This window comes from Micropterus dolomieu, linkage group LG21 (assembly GCF_021292245.1).
Source record: "Micropterus dolomieu isolate WLL.071019.BEF.003 ecotype Adirondacks linkage group LG21, ASM2129224v1, whole genome shotgun sequence".
Taxonomy (NCBI): Eukaryota; Metazoa; Chordata; class Actinopteri; order Centrarchiformes; family Centrarchidae; genus Micropterus; species Micropterus dolomieu.
The window spans coordinates 8616349-8638587 of record NC_060170.1 but is presented as its reverse complement, the minus strand read 5'-3'; the positions used below and the strand labels follow the sequence as shown (position 1 = coordinate 8638587).

Sequence of the window (22239 nt, the reverse complement as noted above, 5' to 3'; positions counted from 1 at the left end):
GTATAAGATTATATTAAATATCTCAGACAGGGAGCAGCCTGTGACCTTGATATGTCAAAGGAAAATATTCAGGCCACAGTATGGCCAAACTGAACAAAAACTCTGTAAAGTAGTTCTTTTTTTTACAAGGGCATGCATATTATAGGCTTTCTGTTACTTTAAACTGACTAAACATGTATGATCAGGTCTACATAGAGACAAGCCCTAACTGAAATGGCTTAGTATCAAACTCCCCTTATAGCAGTAGAAGAAAATAACCCCCATCCATGACAAAATGACAAATCTATCTATCAATAGCAAAATACAAACTCTCTTCTGAACATAATATGTAAGTGTTTAGTTGGTAAAATGATGAACTGATGATTTATGAATGTCACAGCATGACCACTTACCTTTGACCTACTGCTATTGCTACTAGCAATGTTTTCAAATTCTTATGATGCGCCCATGATTTGGCAACTGTTATTTTAGTTTCCTAACTAGTCCTGCATCAAGATTCCCTATTTGGTTGTAGATTTATGAACTTGTATCAGATAAATACGTTCAAAATAACTTGCAGGAAGCCTTTAAAGGGCTACCTTACATGATAGCCTGAAGAAACAAAGGGATTCAAAATAATAGTAACTAATAGTCATTTCCCATTGCAGGAATTAATGAAACAACATTATGTGTAGGAATTGTCATATTGGCACTAAATTTCAGCACTGGGGTGATACTACAGTAAATGGATGTTCCACGTTGGGAGTTGCTGGCAGTGCCGCCAATAATAATTGAGCAAGCACATAAAAATGACGTATGGTCAGTTCAGATTTTGCCTTTATAATGCTGTATATCCACAAAGTCACAGTTTTTAAAATACACCGGGAAATTGAGGTTCTTCAAACCATCTTTAAAGCCTCAGATTAAAGGGTGCAGCTTTATCAGTGGAAAAGGAGTAAAAGGATGTGAGTTCCTGTGTAAAGTTTTTGTTGCCTGTCATTTAGGAAATATTAATCCAAGATAAAGCACAAGAGACTACCTTAATACCAAAAGAAAATAAAGTAATCCCTTCAATAATCTTCTTCCTAATAAATCTTCATCTGTGTCCAAACTGAGAGCTCTTAAAGACTGGTAACAAAGAGCAATCGCAGTTAATCCAGATTCCCAGATGGTCTCGACTTAAATCAAGACTTCCCTTGATACCAAGAAGACAGTTTTATATGATTCCCCCTCTTCCCTGTGGCAAATCAAGTTGATGGATGTTTTGATGGTGACGGTTCACAGCTCAAATGTGTTCCCAATGTATTAGAAAAATCCACTAAACACATTGAGAAAAAAAATAATAAAATCCTGAGAGATTAGATTAAGTGTATCCGTTTTTGTTTGCTCTGAACATGGTCCAGGGGCCACATTTTTGGGGCAATGTCTCTGGACAATAGCAGCTGTTCACAGGAGGGAGGGGCGCAGAAGAAATCATTACAGTGGGGCTCATCCAGGCTTTCATTGGCAAAACAGTGAGGCGAGTAGTGCCACTTGCATTCTGGGATGGGACTGATATATTATGTGATATTTGATTGCATGGGTAAACAAACCTTTCATCTGACCTGGATTGGCTTCCAAAAGGCCCACAGCATGTTCTCACCGGATTTGATTTTTGTAACTTAACCAACTCATTATGCTTTCATTCAAGAAAATTCTGCATGTCAGAACTCTACTATTGATAGCAGCTGCCTCTCTCAAAGGAAACCCTGTCTAAATAATTCAAATATGTATGATTCAGATTAATCATGTATGTTATTATCTTTCGATTGTCAATTATTGATCTGATGTCCTCTAAAAAACAATTGTATATAACATGAGGGCGGTTTAATCTTTCTTTTCCTCATTCCTTTCCAAATCCCTCAGTGGCAGACTTGGTGCATTGAGGGACAGGGCACAGCTGCCATGTTGGCAGTGTGGACTAATATAACACATAATGCTTTGGCAATCCATTTTCTTTTTATAGACTAAGATACAAGCCATGACATCCACATCTTGTAATCAGCCAAAAGTAATATTTTACAATAAAATGTGATGCTTTTCCTCCAGACCTGCAACTGTGAGAAAGTGCAGCCCAGTGAGTTCAAAGCTCAGAAGAAGAGTGGTCACATGAAAAAGCAAAATAACATTAAGAACAACAGCGTCGGTTTCATGTAATTTAGGGTATATCATGTGGATTTCCGTGACTGTTTCTGTATCAGGTGAAATCAAGTCTTAGAACTAAAAAAGAAAATAGATGCTGATCAGGTGATTCTCAAATATCACAATGGTTGCTTCTCCAGACAAAAAGTCCTTTTTGTCCACTTGATAGATGGTTGCAAACTGTTGGGGCCTTATCCCCACCTCTCCACAACTCTGTGACACCATTCAAGTCAAGGTCATATGATAGCCCTGCAGGACTCTTTCCTTTCTAAAGGCTGTCCACCTTGGTCCTGCTGCTTTGAAATCAAACTTGCCATTGTTATTTTTACTGCCCATGACAAGGACAAAGGGACTGGGCAGCGGGGACACACACACAGCTTGTAACGCAATAGGGCTGGGAATTCCTCTTTAATTTCAATGCTATACTTGATCTCTGGGCTGCATGACTGACCACCTTATTATCTATAGCGACAGGGGCTTATCAATACAAAACTGGCTGGGTCCACAGACCAAAGACAAACACTTCCTTTATGCAGGATGTCCCCTCTGGGCATGAGACACGCAGCGCAGGCCAACAAGCTGAATTCCACAACCGAAAGGGTGGGAGACTGAAAATAATTTCTAAACAGTCAAATTAGTCTAACAAAATTGTAATATTTGGAAAACTCCACTTCTTCCTAAGATCTTTCCTCAGTGCCTAATAAAAAATGCATTCATATTGAACAAAATGACCATCTATTTCTGACAAGAATAATATATATGGTAAGTTTAAAATCTCCACATTGGACTACCATTGTTCCTTAGTGAACCAAGAATGTTATCAAATATTGATTCTTGGCCAAGTTTACTATTGGCTAATGCCAATCCAAACCATAAAGCATGTCCTTTCGTGTGATCGGTGATGATGAATAAAAGAGTCATATTCAGGAGCTTTGGAAATAAGATAAGATACAATGCTATTCTTCTTATACATTAAGAACAGTTCCCTTTGGAAAATGCCATATCTCTCCATTACTACAGAAAAAATAAGTCAAATGATAAATTTCACAACCTAATGCTACACAACAGCTATATATCACTTACAGCCCTCTAGAAAACAACTGCTACGTAGTCCTGTAATTTGAAGGAAATTTTTCAGATTTAGATGAACAAACAGCCCCTGGCATTTGCATTTTCTGTAGCAGATCTGATGTCATGGAGATTTTAAACTCACTGTATATATTATTCTAATACTATTGACAGCAATGGATTTCTCAACCCAACCGGTCGAGGCAGTTGGCCGCCCATGAGTCTAGGTTCTGCTTGAGGTGTCTACCTCTACCCCTTTCCTTACTGTCGCCAAGTACTTCCTCACGGTGGGACTTGTTGGGTCTCTGAAAATACTATTACATTATTTAAAAGTACGGTATACACTTGCTCTATATGAAAAGTGCAATGTGATAACTTCTGTTATGAATTGGTGCTTTATACATAAAATTAAACTGAATTGAAACCCTCACAAAACAGCACAGAACTCAAATAATAGAAGTGATCTTTATTTTTTTAATAAATTAATATTTTTTTCTTGTTCACGTTTGACGGTTTGAATGCGACTCCCCTTGGGTTTTTTCTCCTACTGACACACCAAACTAACCTTTGCGATTGCCCTGCTGCTTGGGAATGAGCTGAGAGCAAAGATACTCATTCACTCTTTATGGCAGGGCACTTTGCCAGGGGCATTGTTTTAATGAAGTTCCCTCTTGTTACTGAATGAGTGATGGCTTTACCAATAAAAAGGAAACATATTTATTTGCTTCTTAAGGGCAGTGAATATTTACTTTCAGGGTACATTTTGCTATTTATCATGCAATCATTCAACAACATTTGATGAAGCTGAAATACATTATCACTGATTATGCCAATCAATCATAATGTGTATCATGTAATGCACCACGCATAGCTTAACCAAGTATTCACTGATGAGGAAATGATACCATTTCACACTATAGGCCTAATATAATTCATTAAATTTGTTAAATGGATTGGGTTTGGTTGATATGACACATAATTTAAAGAAAAAAAAATTTCTACTTGGGCAGTATTTTTGGTCGACATGCCAGGGCAATATAACATTTTATTAAACTTCTTGGACACTGCCAGACACAGCTTTAAAATGACATATGTTTGATGCATGAAGAACTTATTTCAGACAAGTTTTAATCCAATCCATTGAATTAATATTGGAAGTTTCTGAACATTTCCACTATTTTCTTACTTGAAGAAAAATTTATTCCCATGATAAATTGTCACTATATGTATTGTGATATAAGGCTCACTGCCTCGCATATAACTGCTTTTAACTCTGCCTTTTCATCACTTTGATATGTTGCAATTTCACATTGATACCATCACAACCTCTCAACAAACAACTGAAAACAAACAGGTATCAGTGGGTGGTAACAGCGCACCTTAAGTTTCAGATCTGAACCTCCCAACAATGGACACCCTCAGGCACCCTGTGCAGGTGTGACCTGGATTTGATAAAAAACTTTACTTCTTACCCAATGCAAATAAAGCCAAAGCTGCCCAGGTGCAGCTTTTGTTTGTGTGTGACTTTTGGCAGTGAAGCAGCTTTCACAACACGGCCGGTGAAGTAAAAGCACAGTGAAGGCAAGACACTGAAAGCTTTGCAAGTTCAGTTGATCAGAAAGATAGTGGAGGGCTCCTTCTACAGAACAAAACCTTAGTGCTTATGAGAAAAGAAGAGGTAGAAAATGTATCAAAATCCCTATTTTGAATGCAAAGTAGGCTTCAAATCCCAAATCGTTTGACTCTATCCCAAAGAGAGGGAAACAGGAGGGGGGCAGGGGCCACTCACAAAGGGAAGACAAGCTCCGTTCATCAAGAGTCATGGCTGCTATCAATCTTTTGTAATGCCATTTGGGGCAGGACCAAAAAGACAGAATAACCTAAAGTGTATTAACTGATAGGTGTAATTTTAACCTGACTTAAAAGGCTGAGCATGACATGAAAGGACAAAAAAGTGACCCCTCTGATGAATGAGAAGGAAGATGACAATGAATATGTCATCCATTTAAAGGAAAGCCAATAACTCAGCTTTAAGCATTTTCTTTCCCTCCTCCATTGTGCGCCTAAAATGGATGATTTTCTGTGTCCTAACAGACCTTCACAACAATGATGAGGCCCTTTATGATAAATAAGTAAGTGTTACTTGAGATAATTGTCAGTAAACACTGGTTTAGTTTACAATAAAGACAGAAAAAATGTAAAGTTAAATGAAACAAATTAGGCAATTTGTGTTTGATTCAGATTTTAAAGTCAAAAAACTGAAGGAATATGATATTTTATATTTATAAGTGTGTGGTTGGTGTCTGTTAAAAAATCTACTATAGAGTATAGACTTTAATGCCTAAAATAAAAATAATGTGAAGACATGAAAGAAATAATGAGAAAAAGTCAAAAACACATGTAGGACAAGAACTGCTTTGCATTAGAGTGCAGTAAAAATGTGCACATTTGACGACCTGGAATGTGTTAGTAGGTTTGAGTAGCGTGGCAGATAGGAGCTTGCCTCTTGTGTTTCAAAAGGTGCCTAGACAGCCCATGCTGAACAGTGTGAAAGACACCTTATGATGCTGGGTGGTCTTATTATTGTACCTTATCAAAGATTAACGTAGGTAAATTTGACACTTTCATATAGAGAGGATTTTAGAGAGCAAATTTGCACTTTTTTGTCATAATTTTTTAGAAGACGTTAGTAAAAAGAAAATACAGCATGTGTAAAATATACATATAACATGGATCAATGCATACCAGCAAATTAAAAATATATTAAAGAAATTTACATACAGGGCACGTGTATCAAACAAGGTACAACACATGTTTTACTGGATGTCCACATGTGCAATTGCTATCTGGAATACATCTGTGTAATGCAAATATACCAATGAGGTCAAGCCTTGTCAAGCTGTATAAAGATTACCTGTTACTTAAACAGTTTCAAAGAGAAGAGGTATTAAGCGCACAAATGTGGGTTTAATTTTAAACAGAGTGCGGCTCAAAGGAAAATAAACATCTTCCCGATCCAGTTTTTCAGCAAAGGAAGCTCTTAAGAGATGAAATATAAGAAGAGGTGGGAAAATGTAATGTCAGCAAAAGAATGTTGGTAATACACAACATGATATTGTGCTTGTTTTGATTCTGGCTCTCTTTTCTGTATACAGGAGGAAATATTTTCAATCACTTAATTTTTCACTGGGGGTTTCTTTGAAAGGAAAAGGCGGTAGTTACATCTCTCAAATGGCTTAAGTTATGAAGGGCTGAAAGAAAGAGCGGGGACTTTGCATGGTAGTGTTTACACAGTGAACATCCAGTGGGAAAACTTCTGGTGTTAAAACCTCTACTCCCCTCAATGCTATTCATGTGATCTCATAATTGCAAAGCCCACAGGGGCAGGTAAATGGAGGTCAAACTAAACTCCCTTTTTGTACTCCAGCATCTCGTATGTGAATCATTTGAAGTCTATCAACACTAACACTCCCTGAAGAACGATAAACTGTGCTGAGTATAATCTCTCAAATGGTACACATTCCATTCATCATATACAGTAAGTAGAGACGGAGAATTGTGTTTAAAGTAATGTTTGTAGTGAAAATAGTCAGCTTCGTGGTCAGAGGTTAAAATCTCTCCCTGGTGCATCTATGTTTAATTAAGCATGCAGGCTTTGTCCGTGATTTAAGAACACCTCACTGTAGGGCTCACTTAACAGCTAACCTTAATTTCAGACAGGGCAGATGTATACGCAAGTTGGACATGTCCAGAACATCTTGATCAGATGCCCAAACCACCTCAAATTAAGGAGCAACACTTCTAATCCATGGTCCCACCAGATGTCTGAGCTCCTCTCTCAGTTCATCTTGTGAAGACTATGATTTTGGCCGCTTGTAGATTCATAATCTGACTGTTTCTGTCGTAACCATAGTTTAGAGTTGGAGATAGAGATAACAGATAAAAGACTGGTAAAGTAAGAGTTGAGCCCAAAGACAAAGCTCCACCATCACCATCATGTGTGCTGGAGGTCACAGACTGATGAAGCCAACCAAACTCTCTCTACTCGTCAGCTGCACCGGGAGACCATGAAAATCACAAATAGGATCTGTTATGAGCCCCCCCCCCCCATGTTGCCTCCCGCAAAACTTCTCTTATTCAAGAAAGCAAATGTAGAATAAAAGGGTACACCTCCACCTCCCAGCATTGTCCCACAGGCAACATTAAAGACATGTGCCAAAAAATACTAAATAACAGTATCCAGAGCATTCAGCATTTCAGGGTAAATCTCATACATCCCTGCCACCTTACCACTTCAAAGCTTTTAGACTACCTCCGTGATCTCTGCCAGAGAGATGGGCAAAAGAGTGCTTATCTCAATATACTCAGCCAGACATCTACTTGGCACCTCCCACGCTTGGCATTTCTGTGCAAAGACGTAAGCCCTACTACCGTATATAGCTGGTCCTCCACCCACACAAACACTTACAACTCCTCAGCCCGAAAGTTGATGCTTCACAGACAATTTTTTGTAGCCAAGGATCAGTTTACTCTTGCCAGCCATTCGACTCACAATAGACCTGACCCTTACATCTCTTGCAGGTGATGAGATAAATATACAAGTCTTGCATACACTCCGCCCAAATCTTTGCACTGACAGATGAAAAAATTTACATCATACTGACCGTTTCTGAAATGAAAGAAGAAACTATAAATTGCGCTCTCTTCATTATAGTCACATCTTCAAGAATGAAAGGAAATGTGTTTTCATTCTAGTAAATCAGGAACTTAGTCAATCAATAATTATTTAATTAAGCCATTTTGAAAATAAGGCAAAACTGTTGTTGTGCAAGCTTAAATAAAGAGAAATAGTGGGAAAACTGAGTCACAAATGCTCCTAGGAATTGGTAATACCCCTTTAGGCTTCTACTCCAGCTTTAGAAATTATCTTGGTGGTTCAAACTGAAAGGCACACCTAGCACAAGGTAGTTGCAAGTTTGGTACTGTAAATGATTTTATGGATGGAAAAGCAGCGTGAAGCTGGCTCCCATGGTATGGATTAGGTTCCCATTCTAATGGAATTGCAGAAATATTTGAAGGGAATCCCATTACGTAGCAATTGGAGTGCTGTAATAATGTACTCACAGTCATTTTCCCACTGCGGTTGGCCTCCTCTCGCTCTGCCAGGGCTTTCAGGAAGTAATCTTTGAGTTCTTTTCCTGCACTTGCCAGTGTCCTGGAAAAGACAACACTCAAACGGTTTGAAATGTTTCTCTTAACCTGAAAAAAAAGTCAAGTGAAGCCTTAAAATGTCTTTAAGGAAGCTTTTCACCCTTTAACATATAGTACAGAAAGTGAGCATAACATGCAAGTCATGATGTAGACTCAAGACAGCATCTAGTGTGTCAGTACACAACACTTCACCAAACTGCCAAGCTCCCACGGCACTCCCAAATACTTTTTAATTTTTAACAGAAATTATCATAAATATTGTTGATAAGTCAATGTTTTTAGAAATCTAAAAAATGACACAAATCATGAAGAATGTCAGAATGTCACAGCTCCAATGAGCTATTTCCAGTATGCAGAGCAATATTAAATCATATCAGAGTTTAATGACTTTATATGACACTGTGGCAGCTTTTTACACTTAGGCTGGCCTGTTTCCATGGAAACATGGTATTGGCGCACACTAATGCATCCACACCTGAAAAAACATTGGCACTAATATTTGAACAGTTAACACTGCAGTACGAGCAACAGAACTTTGGCTTGCATCCAGAATTGACTGTGCAAAACATTCATCAGATCCACACCGAGTTAACATCCTAAAGGCAGTAAACAGGTCATTGGTAACCTCTCAGTTGTGGTTAAGAATGCAGAAGGAGAAAGGCCGTAAAAATGTAGAAAGGCCATTCTTCAAATCAAAGTTACAGTACAGTGGAAGAAACGTAGAACACAACTGTTTCTATTGACTTCAGAAATCTGAAACGATGATCAATGAATTTACGGTTCAAGTCTTTTTTCTCCTTTTCAAGTTTTTTAATCATAACTTGAGGATGAACTATGTGAGCTAATCTGAATCACCTAGATTAAAATTTATATTCACTTTTTTTCATTTTATCTGCGGGAACACTGGTGTAATTCAAGCCCTTTTCTCAACAATACAGGTGCATTTTGTGACCATCTCATGTACATGCTGGAGATGACAATGACGGCGATGCTGGAGATGAAAATGGCAATGATGATCTGACCAGATATTCAATTTTAGGTTTCAGTACCTGACAGTTTTCAATACTTGCTGCTGTGGACACTTTTGCTCTGCACCGAAAAAGTATTGAGGTTCAATACTTCACAGATGTGAGTGGACATAAAAATCCCAAACTTCCCTGAAAACACCTGTGAGATTAAACCAGCAATCCCCTAGTTATAAATCTGTTTCTTTCATCTTTGTTAATGCTGAATATTCAAAATTACTGAATCCATTTCTGTCAGCTTTACCATCAAAGGAGAAGACAAGTTCAGTTATATTCTACATTAATGGCTCCTCAAATCCACTTTCCATTCCCAAAGCACTTTAAAAAGCCTCAACAGCCACAACAAGCACAGACAAACGCCAAAGCCAATTTCTGCTCTTAGCCTAGCTTAAACATTACAGAGAAAGGGAACAGGATCTGAATGTTTAAATTTACTAGAATTTGGAAAAGTATTGTAATTTATACTAGTCGTTTGGCCCGTGCTCCATAATGAAAGTCTTAGAGGAATCACACAGTGGTAAAAGTGCACGGACAGCACATATTTGGAGGCTGGAACCTCACTCCATCTTCTGAGTGAGTGAAGGATTGCTGCTGGGTCATGGGCGCCGAGGCCCCAAAGTAAACACAGGTGTTGAGGAGGCAAGTGACTGGGGTTACCCCATCCAGTAGCTAAAGCAACACACACAGTCACGGAGAGTGAATAATAATTCAGCAAAACATATGGGCCGCTGCAAGTTTCAGTTTTCCGTCAATTAACAAATTTCTTATCAAGCCTCATTTAGGAGGGATAACAAGAACTGCACTATTAAATGATGGTTATTAGTGGGTAATGACTAGGTATTAAGTTATTTGTGATGTAGCCATGTGTTTTAAGTGTCTTGTTTTTGGATTGCGGTCAAGGCAGGTGGGCCCTGGAATTAGTAGAAAAGAAGTGAGCAAGTAAGTGTCAGTGTATCTGCTTCTTGGATACTTCTAGCTTTCCTAATTTTGGATTTCAAGATCTTTTGAGACCATTCTCAGCAAAATAACGTTGGTTATTTGTACAAATTCTTTGTTTCAGGTTTCCTGACTAGCAAGTAGCGTAGCAGGTTCAACAACTGATAAGCCAAACCAAAATGCAAGTTTCTGTTCTTCGAAGTTTGGAACTGGTTTCAATTCAAAACCGGTTTTGGACACCTAATTTGATCTGGCAAGATACAGATTTTTACACAAGCACAAAAGCTACGTTCAGACTGCAAGGCTTAATGCTCAATTCGGATTTTTGTCCCCAGATCCGATTTTTTGTCTTGACAGTTCACATTATTGAAAAAAATGTGGCCTGTGGGCTGTGACTTTTCACGCAGGGCTCAAGTCAATCTAAACACCTTACGGAGGAGGTTAGCATGGAGGGTTAGACGTACAAATCGTGTTATGCCAAGAGACTACAATTCACGTCCATTTTTCAGCTAACAATGTTGGTTTGTTTTAAGCTTAACCACAACCTTAACAATAAATTGCATATCAGAAAATGCTAACAAGTAATTTTAAGAGGTACAGGTGCATCTAAAAAAATTTAATATCGTGGAAAAGTGCATTAGCACCAGAATCAGACTGAGAGATGGCTCAGGCAAAGCTCAGGAAACCTTTGCAGGTCTTTTGAGTTCATTAGCTGATTCGTCTCTTCTCAGGTCGACATTTCTGTATTAGGGCTGACCCCGAACAGTCGAAGCTTCGCAGTGAAACAAGGATCATGCCATTTTGGCGATATGGGGGTGCTCAACATCTGATTTTACATAGAACTACCAGTTTTCTCCCAATAAGTTAATATACAGCCTATTACAATATACATTTCAACGTTTAATGCTGTAAATAAACATGTAAAAAGTGAGTGAAAAAATTCAAAATTGTAACCCTAACCCTGGATAGTCAGTACGCACGTGTAGGCGTAACGTGTATGTGTGTAGTGGCAGAAGAGGAACACTTGCTGAAGAGACGGAGCGGAGCCCCAGCTTCAGCGGCGTTGTGACGAGTTGTCCGCACCTCGCAGGACTTTCGGGTAATTTATCACCGTTGATGAACCACACAAAGAATCTTATATTGTTTTTAAATAGCCGGCTACTTGAAATAGACCTGCGAGGAACCGCGACATGTATGCAGTTGTCGGCAGCACGGTATGCACGCAAAACTTGATGACAGGCGATCAGAGAGAAAAGGGTCAACAATAAGCCTCAGTTTAGTTGTAAATTTACAGTGTAAGTTGAAAGAATACAGACTGCAGCTCTGCAGCTTCTCAAGATTAAAGCAGAGCTACCATGTGGAGTGGTGTGCAGCACAGATCTCTTTAGCAGTTAGTCTACAAAAAATATTTCTTAAGTGTTAAAATTACAACTCCAAAGCATAGGTATTAACAAACGATTCATCGATTAAATCGATTAATTCAATTACTAAAAAGCAGCAACGCAAATTATTTGCATCGATGCTTTGTTTAATCCATATATCCATATAGCACACTGTTTCGCATGGACATTTATTACGGTCGCACATCGCGCTTACGCTGTGTGAACACAACGTGAATATGATGCCGCTGTTTGCAAAGTGGAGGAAGAGAGAGAAAATAGCGAGGGACGAAGAAGTGTCCAAAGTATGGGATTATTTCAAGCTAAAGAAAACAACAACATGTGATGTTACAGTCTGTCCACCCTAAAACAAAACGTATGTCGCCTACCGCAACAGAACGACGGCACCTGATCAGAAAGCAGCCGGTCTATCATCAAGTCCACAAAGCAGACAAGGTAACAGCAACAGCAACTTTAGCATTTAACTGAAACCATGATTGATTGATGAGTTGAATGCTATCAAAAGTAAGCCACAATCCTCAGCTGTAACGTGCGTTTGATATTCCCCATGGTTGGGCCATGAGTTTGGGTTGTAACATCACATTCATGAGTTAACTTACACAGCTGATCAAAAGCAAAAGCACTTCTTAAACGATGCATCGATGAAATAATCTGTAGAAGCTTTGAGTTTTAAAATCATCATTAGCTGCAGCCCTACTCGAAACAAATGCACATTCCAGATGTTACATTGCAGTCAGTCAAGGACAAGAGATACACCTGCCATCAACCCACCAGTGTTTCCAGGCAGTCAAATTTTACAACTATGGAATGAAAATGTCACACAACCAGAAAGTGAATAAAAGATTAATAAATGTGCCTCTTGTCATGAAACTCCTGTTCACTGTGTTTCAAACTAGAGTTTATGTAACGCTTTGTCCACCTCTGTTGGGGGTAAACAGCTGTTACTGCACAGCAACTATCCACCAAGTGTGTTTACACTTGTATAAACACGGCATTGCAGTGAAATGTACTCAGCCATACCAAATCCCAGGGGCCTTCATCCTGGACCATAAGCCTACTCAACTGATGTTTTAAACTATTTATTCTCTGTAATATCTACTATCAAACCCTGTCAGACATGTTTTGGATTTCATGTTTCCGTATTTATAATATCTTTTAGTTTAAATTGTTCTATTGTGCATTCACACACTTTTGTTTTTGCCCCCATTCATCATGAGCTGAACTCAAAGATCTAAGACTGTCTCTATGTACACAAAAGGCCCATTTCTCTCAAATATTGTTCACAGATCAGTCAAAATCTGTGTTAGTGAGCACTTCTCCTTTGCTGAGATAATTCATCCACCTCACAGGTGTGGCATATCAAGATCCTCATCAGACAGCATGGGTATTGCACAGGTATTGCATAGGCTGGCCACAATAAAAGGCCACTCAAATGAACAATATTTCAGAGAAATATGCCATTTGTGTACATAGAGACAGTCTTAGATCTTTCAGTTCAGCTCATGACGAATAGGGGCAAAAACAAAAGTTTTACATTTATAATTTTGTTCTGTATACTGTAGGTGTATAAAAATAAGCCATGGTGTGACAGTTCTTGCCATCTAATAAACAAGACAATGTGACAAAGTGTAGATTATTCCATGAGCCACTGCTTCACTTGAAACTGTAAAAAGAGACCTTACAGAATCATGACCTGTCAATTCAACAAGCCACCTACTCAGAGGAAAACCAATTATCTTCTCTTCTTCATTTGGATATTTTCATTATTTACTATGTGTTAATATGAAGATTAAAAGACAATCAATACAGAATCTCATTTTGTTATTATGGCACCCCAAAAAACTGCAATATGAAATGTAAACTTTGTTGTGTTAATATAAGGCTTAATATTTAAAAATTGCAAGCCATTCAGTGAAAATGTGTTTGCAAGAACTGCCCAGTTCTTTGAAGTTTAGGAACTGGTTCCAGTCCCAGCACTGGTTTTGGATCCTTAATTTGACCAGGCTGCTACCTCTTACATTCACATCTTTCACCTTCCGATTATTGTTAACCCAAGTAAGCTTGCACCTATTTATTATTTTTTAAATTGATTAGCTAATTAATTTAACAACTAATTTATTGATAACTCTAAATATTTCTTTATTACTCAAACAATATAACTATCAAAAACCTGTCTCACATTAGAATAATGATAATAACGGTATATTTTAAAATTAGTCTGATTTCCACATCACTGCTGTGGTATGATATTAATAATGATAACAGATCCTATTTGTCAGATATTGGAAGAAAGATCTGGAAAAATACTGGATTTACCATTCAAAAGGACTGCTGTGACACATATATTACTTTAAACACTGTATGTCAACCCTTCTTTGAACTGGAGAATCAGTATTTTTACTTAAGTACTTGACTTAAAACTTAGAATGGTTATGACATGACACTCACTGAGTAACATGAGACAAGATAAACACTGGCAAATATATTTTTGCATCCCTTTGGGGCATGGAAAATAACTGAAATGATTTACAACAGACTGTAACAGGCTGTAAAGTTAGTTTAACCATTTTCTCTCTCAAACATATAAAACAGCCGAACATTAGATGACGCATGGTGTAACGTTGGTAAGGGGGTGTTACCATGACAGAAATTAATTTTAACATGGGGGCGATGAAGCAACATTTAGAAAATCTGTGTGTTGAAAATACTCTTTATCTTTATGTGGTCGTAGGTGAGGTTTTTGTAGCTGCTTGTTTTTGGCTGCTTGCTCTCCAAGGGTTTCACTGCTTAGACAAGGCGCTGCACTTCATTGCGACGTGCCAACGCACATTATGCAAATTGCGATGACGTTGATGAATCGCCCCAGACCTAGTGTCTTTGACCTACAACAGTGATTCATCTCTTTGCTGGACGCAAAGACAATTTCATTAATTCGTAGCCTTCGTTTTGAAATTAAATAATCAGCAACTGAACAAATTGTGTTTTCTGAGAGATTTTAATTTCATGACGGGTAACAGATGTGTATTGAAATAATTTTTTCTTTTATTCTTGAGACAGATTAACAGATTTAAGGTTTCATTAGCCTGCAGCTTTCGAAGGTATGGCAGATGGGAACTTTAAATAATACAGTGATTTCTTAAGAAACAACACATACTGTACCAGAATATTTTTCCTCAGACTGCTTGGGAAAATGAATCTTATGGAAAATATTATTTTGGGCTGGTGGACGTCAAGGGAAATTCCACACAGCATGACAATTTACTTTATTTTGGGCTTTTTCTAAAATCCTCTGTCACCTCTGATTACAATGAGCTGAATGTATCAGTTACACATGTGCTACGCATGATATTCTACCTGAGTTTTCTCTGTGTATTGTGGCCACCTTGGCTTTTGGGGGTTGGGGAGGTTGCACATTGTGCATTGCCTGCCTGAGAAGTGCATGTTTCTGAATGTGGATCAAAGGAGTCATTGTCATCTTTTACATACCGAGTTCTTATTGAAGCAAAGTTACATGTATTCCATTTGGAGAAAACACAGTACAACTCCTCTGTATTCATTGATGGTTACTGTAGTCCAAACAGAAAGATTCATGTTTTGAAGTGGAATCTGATGTGTAGATTTGCATAGAGCTACAGGAAACTACTCCAGTGCAAGTCCTAAAATGAGAGGACAAGCCCTCATCCCTGAATGGCTGTCTGTCTTGCATATGTGAACAGTGTGGTTTCCTCCTCATCAGTTTATTAGCTTACATTGTAATGCACAGCAACACATATGAAATCATTTAGAAGTATTTTTCATCTCATTTCAACTGCTGATTAGTATATAATTTCCTTAGCAACAACTTTCTTACAGGTTTATTTCTTATTTCTGGTTATATACCAAAACTATGGAGTCTGAAATCAATAAAAAAATGGTGGCAATAATTAAACTACATATTAGAGACCTTGTCCTCAAGACCTTGACTCAAGGAGAGCCTTCAAGGCCACTTAATTCAGCATACACATCCTCTATCAACAGCACTTAGAAGTACAAAGAAGGAGATGACAGTTTAGCCTGGTAGCCTGATGGGAAGAACTATATGATGTGGAAACCACTTCCTCCCCTTCATCAGGGGCACTAATCTACAATGTACTGTGTGATCAAACATCAGAGACCGACTGAGTCAGAGGGTGCAGGATGTTAGAGGTAAAAGTAATAACATCCCCAGTCACTGCTGCAGAGGGTCATTATAAATGACATACACTAGGTCTACATGACGTAAAGAGGAAATTACTTCAGGACCAGCTGGATCTAAGGATGAAATGGTGGCCAGAATCAATAGTATACAATACATTCCTAAGTGTATATTATTTTGGGCCTCCCTTTGATTTAGCTGCACACTGTAAAAAAAAAAAGTAGGGTGTAAACTGGATTATAACAATCAAGATTCAGTGTGATAATTTTTCTGCAGCAATGGGTTATAAGTGTCACAGTTTGGGAGTTTGGGTGTTTTGGTGTTTGTATTTCCTGTTTTGTTTTGAAGCTTTGCTTCCTGTCTGAGTGTTTCCACCTGTGTCTTATCACCCTGCCCTTTCTGTTTCTGTAAAGTCTGTGTGTTCTCTTTGTGCCTTGTCGTATCGTCTGCTTATGCTGTCAAGTCGATGTATTCTTGTATTCTGAGCACATTTTGTACCTGTTATTGGATTTGTTTATTACCCTGCTTGTGCCATCTGTGCTGTAAATTGCAATCCCTTGGCTTAAATAAACACTGAGAACTGTACCTGTTCTGCCCAAGTATTCTGCATTTGGGTCCAAATCACTTATTTCTGTAAGTGCGCTTGGCATTAACCTAGCAATAACACTATTGGCCATTGGAAAATTGCTACTTTTTGGGTCCTTGCAAGACTTGTCCCAATTCTTATTTTTAAGCAATAAAGCAGCATGAATAAATATGATACTAAATCTAAATAATTTAAGGATTATTCAGTTTTTGTTTTATTGTGTGTATGCAACAGCATAAACTTTCTCTATACATCAATAGATAATGAATGTTGAGATTATCCTATGGAAATAAAAATTTTGTACATGCAGGGCTAGGCAATAAAAAATTATTATTATTATTATAAAAAATGTTAAATAAATGTTTCATTTAATTCATTTGAATCACAAACAAATTGGCACTTAATTTTTCTATTAAGATATTTATTTTGTTGGGGAAAAGGGACTTAATGAAGATTTTACTTAATTTTACTCAGGCATATTTGTTGAAAAAAGATTTTAACATAATTGTTTTCAATGTTCTACCTCAGATTTGTGAAGTGATCCACTGTTCAAGTGTTTGTTCTAACCATAAAGCAGAATTAACCATCCGGGTTGTTTAACTTTCACTCAGGAGCAAAAATCTGCCTTTAAACTTGGAAGAAATAATGATTTGACATTTATCCTGATAATTATCTATGAAATGAATATCTTTTATCATGATAACATTTGTTGGCCATATCACCAGCAATTTGTACATACACAATGTGTTTATAAACATGAATGAATAAACATATGTAGGAGGATAGTAGGGGTGGAAAAATATTCTAATGCTCTAAGATTCTGAATCGATTCACTGTCTATCATCTGTCTAGTATAGTATAAGTATAGTTAAAATTTTCAGTTTCAGTTAACTATTTAGGTGTCAGTTAAAACACCTAAAAAGTAGACTTGAATTAGATTATAATAAGTATTAATATTTTGGTATATTGGTAGATGTTTCATTAATCAAGTCATTAATCTGAAAATGGGGAAACACCCAGGTCAAACGACAGCTTGTTATTTACTATCTGCTGCACCAGCTGGTCCTAAACTGGTGTACATGTGCTGAGTGGTGGGATGTGGTGGCGAGCTTAAGCCTGGCAGGATGTGTGTCTCTGGACAGAGCTTGCAGGGGAGAGCTCCAAAGTTACACACCCGTCCAAAATCACAAAGTGCAAGGAAGGCAATTGGCTTGACAGCACATGTAATAGAGACTGCAAAACCTCGCCGCCCGAGGGCCCTCTCCAGAGTAGCCGTCGTGGAGAGTGGCGGAGGTTTGGCTTGCTAAAAATGAGCCTGGGATCAGCTTTGTGAGGCTTCTCATGTCAGTCACATCCACAATCTTATTTTCGCTAAGCATCTGGAGGTTGGATCCGCAATGAAATGTATTCACTGTGCGTGTTCGTGGCACTGGTTTTACTTGGCACAGCAAGTGATAGCTCACTTTTAATATAGAGTAGAGAGTTAGAGAGCGGAGAATTCTTGAGGCAGACTGTAAAAACGCAGCAGCACAATGGACAATGAGCATGGCTGTGGTTTGGACTGCGGGGAGATCGCGGGGAGCCTGATGGAAACCTCGCTGGGCTGCTGTGAGCACGCGAGGTCAGGACATATGCTGACATGGACTTCTGGGCCCGAGCCAGAGCCGGAGAAGAGAGGAAACCGAGGCCTCACGTCTGCTCAGCAGTGCTCCTCTTGTTTGTCTCTAACTTTATATCAAATGTTATTCTTCTCCGAGATAAAACGTGAAACTGTCAAAACTTCAAAATCGGGATGTATTTTGTTTGCATTGAACAGAATACAATATCCAACATCTGACAAGTTGAGAAGTTTAAATAGTTTGGGAAATCTAACGGATACATTTAAGTTCTGCGAAAATCAAAGTCCGGAAAATACTAAATAGGTTCACATTTCAACACGTAATAAAAGTTACAAAATCATTAACATTTTGATAGCTAAAAATGAAAGATTGATAATCAACAGACTAAAATAAGATATTTGCTAGCTAGATAAAAGCTACCTTGGTTTACACACCACTTCTTGCTAAAAACAAAACACAAGATTGGATGAGACTCAGCTCAACAAATCCAGGTTTACTATCTTGAAATCTGATCCAAATTTTAAACTGACAGTCAGAACCCAACCCTGTTCTTTTGCAACTATTTGTTGATTCTGACTCCCCATTCAGCTTCCCCCTAACCAAACAACTGCACAACTGACCAAGCATCCCATTCATTCAAGTTTCCTTTTTCAATCATGTATTGAATTTCACTTATGTCTGATGAGAGCACCAGGCCCTTTGTTTGGTCTTTTTGTGATGTGCTGGCAAAGCCCCCCCCCGCCCCTTTTTCACAGCCAAGCTGTCAGGAGGAGCGTGTTGTCCTTAAAAATGAGGCAGGGCAACAACAGGGCAACATCTGATTAGCATTCACGGCACTATCTCCACTCCCTTGGTATTTTATTACCACAGGTGCAGGGGCATTCATTGATCAGATGCACGCTACAGGCGAGGTTAGCCCTTAATTGAAAACAGCTCTATTTATACACCTGCAGGCACTAAAGGTCTCCAAGAGAGCACAGGGAGGTTGAAAAGAAGAGAAAGGAAGGGGGGAAAAAACACAGAGCAGTGACAGCACAGTGAAAAAAGACATGCCTTGGGAGAAATAGGTTAAGGCCTTCAGGGAAGTCATTCCCAAAACATCATGGTTACACAGTGCCATGAGGACTATGCAGGTGCCAAAGTCTTTAGGGATGTACACGTTGTTGAAAAATAATTGACCATTTGTTGAAAAGAGGCACAAATACATGCAAATCCAAATGCATGGTTATTCCTAACTATCATTTTAAGATTGGATGGACCGACGGATTTTTTTTTCTATGCTAGCCCAAGCAACAACCACCAAAGCCAGTTTTGTGCTGATTGTGCTCGGTCACTTCACAGGTGGTACATTGCATTCTGGGGTTCGTGTTTTCACAATGTGACCACAACAGGAGGTCAGGGGGTCAGGTTGGTGGAAGTCCAATCAGAAAACCACAGAGGAAACGGCAATCTGCATTTAGACACAGACGAGGGGGGGGGACTGCTCACACTTGACACTTTTGATGGGAAAAGTCTGCAAATGCTCTGCGGTTTTTGTGTTAGTTGTGTTGTGGTAGTCTTGTCAAGGTCTTTTGCACAATGTCAAATTTTGAAGTGTGGGAAAGCTATGAAAGCTGTTAATTACTTCAAAAATCATATATAAAATAAGACTTAAAATGCTGTTGCCTACAGGTTGTTGGCATAGAAGCAATAATCTAAACAGCAGGTGAAATGTACTTAAATTCTTCACCCACACTTCACTCTCCGGTCACATAATGACTGACAAAAGTATGAGAAAACCTCAAAGAGAGCAGACGTATCAGATGATTATTTAAGGTTTAAACTGAATATGAAAAATGTACATTCATTTGCTATAAGCTATCATTTACCCAGAACGGGATCACATTTAATATGAAGTGTTTTTTTCTTTTGAAATAACATAACCCGGCTGGTTAATTACCTTGGAGAGGATTCAAAAACCACTTGCTGGGGTCCAGCCAGCTCAGAACAACAGACTGCAAAACTGAGCGATGTCTTTCCCAGCAATGTCCAATTATTAACAGGGCATTTTCATCTGTCTACTGCAGGGCATTGATGAAAAACAAGGTACTCGATAATTTATACTGGCAAACATTACAAAGGAGTCCGCCAGAAAGGGCTATTTTGAGGCTATTTTGTATTTGAACCAAATATTTCATGTAGTCTCTCTGTGTTTCTCGCACAGGTGTTTTAGTATTTAAAACAAAAATCATTAAAATGACCCGGGCAGATGGAAAGCAACTTAAACCTGGCACAAAAAATCTATTCTCATTGTTTAAAAGTAATGTTTTTTTGTACATGGTTGCTGTCAAATTCAATATATAAAAAAACCAAATGGAAACAACTCTGCTTCCTTATTACACTTGTGGTGCTGACACTCATTAAACACATGTGTCTGGTTAAGACAAAGTTACACAGGCTTTGCAAGTTAGAATGTGGCTTTGTAAAGGCTGTGGCTAAATATTAAAGGAATCCTCCACAGAAAATGTTTTGAGTCTCAAATATTAACCCCCCGTATGTTTGAAAGGTGTAGAACTGGTAAAATTGCTTTTCATTTAATTCTCTTTATAAGCAAAAAAATCAAACATACAGTCCCCCCCAAAAGTATTGGAACGGTGACGCAAATTCCTTTGTTTTTGTTGTTCACTGAAGACATTTGGGTTTAAGATCAAAAGATGAAGATGAGACAAGAGTTCAGAATTTCAGCTTTCATTTCCTGGTATTCACATCTAGATGTGTTAAACAACTCAGGACATACCATCTTTTGTTTGAACCCACCCATTTTTCAAGTGAGCAAAACTATTGGAACATGTGACAGACAGATATTTCTTGTTGCCCAGGTGTTGCCTTTTAGGTTGATTGTCCAAACGTTAAATAACTCTGCATGACTAGTCTAAGTTTTCATCCTTGGTTCAAACCTATAAAGACTGCATTTCCTGTTAAAGAGGATGAATAAAAAAGAAAACCAGAAAGCTGTCTATGGGATTCACATCTAGATGTGTTAAGCCATTGTCAAGCTGAGAAAAGAAGGATAATCGACCAGAGCCACTGGACAAACATTGGGCATAGCAAGCAGACGTCGAAAAGGTCGGCCAAGGAAAACAACAGTAGTTGATGACAGAAATATCGTGAGAGCTGTGAAGAAAACCCCCAAAACATCAGTAAGTGACATCACCAATGACCTCCACAGTGCAGGGTGAAGGTATCACAATCCACTGTTGGAAGAAGACTCAGAGAGCAGAAATATAGAGGCAACACCACAAGATGCAAACCACTCATCAGCAGTAGGAATCAGAAGGCCAGATTGAAATTTGCAAAGAAGTACAGAGATGAGCCTCAAAAGTTCTGGAACAAAATCTTATGGACTGATAAGACGAAGATGAATCTCTAGCAAAGTGATGGAAAGGCCAAAAAAAGAAAGAAAGAAAGAAAGAAAGGAACTGCTTATGATCCGAAGCATACAAGCTCATCTGTAAAGCATGTTGGAGGTAATGTCATGGCTTGGGCGTGTATGGCTGCTTCTGGAACAGGCTCATTAATATTTATTGATGATGTAACTGATGATGGTAGCAGCAGAATGAATTCAGAAGTGGACAGAAACATTTTGTCTGCCAATTTACGGAGAAATACATTGAAACTAATGGGGAGGAAGTTTATCATGCAGCAGGACAATGACACAAAGCACACTGCCAACAAAACAAAGGACTTCATCAGCGGGAAAAAAGGAAGGTTTTAGACTGGACAAGTCAGTCACCTGACATTAACCCAACAGAGCTGCATTTCACCTCCTTAAGAGGAGACTGAAGGGAGAAACACCCCGAAACAAACAAGAAGTGAAAGAAGCTGCGGTTAAAGCCTGGAATAGCATCACAAATGAAGAATGCAACAGTTTGGTGATGTCAATGGGTCGCAGGCTTGAGGCCGTTATTGCAAGCAAGGGTTATGCCACCAAATATTAAATGTTATTTACTTTAAGATTATTTGTTCCATTACTTTTGCTCACCTAAGAATGCTGCGGTCTAATACAAACGGTGATATGTCC

The 22239-nt window shown here is 38.5% G+C and overlaps 1 protein-coding gene across 3 annotated transcripts in view; it reads right to left on the bottom strand.

The window, feature by feature from the left end:
• Window positions 1–22239, bottom strand: part of cfap299 (cilia and flagella associated protein 299) — an 83077-nt gene that overhangs the window by 54410 nt on the left and 6428 nt on the right. For all 3 annotated transcript variants that reach the window (XM_046034652.1, XM_046034654.1, XM_046034655.1), the window contains exon 3: window positions 8353–8443. In XM_046034652.1, the coding sequence (XP_045890608.1) occupies window positions 8353–8443 (91 nt within the window). The remainder of the gene's footprint in view (window positions 1–8352; window positions 8444–22239) is intronic.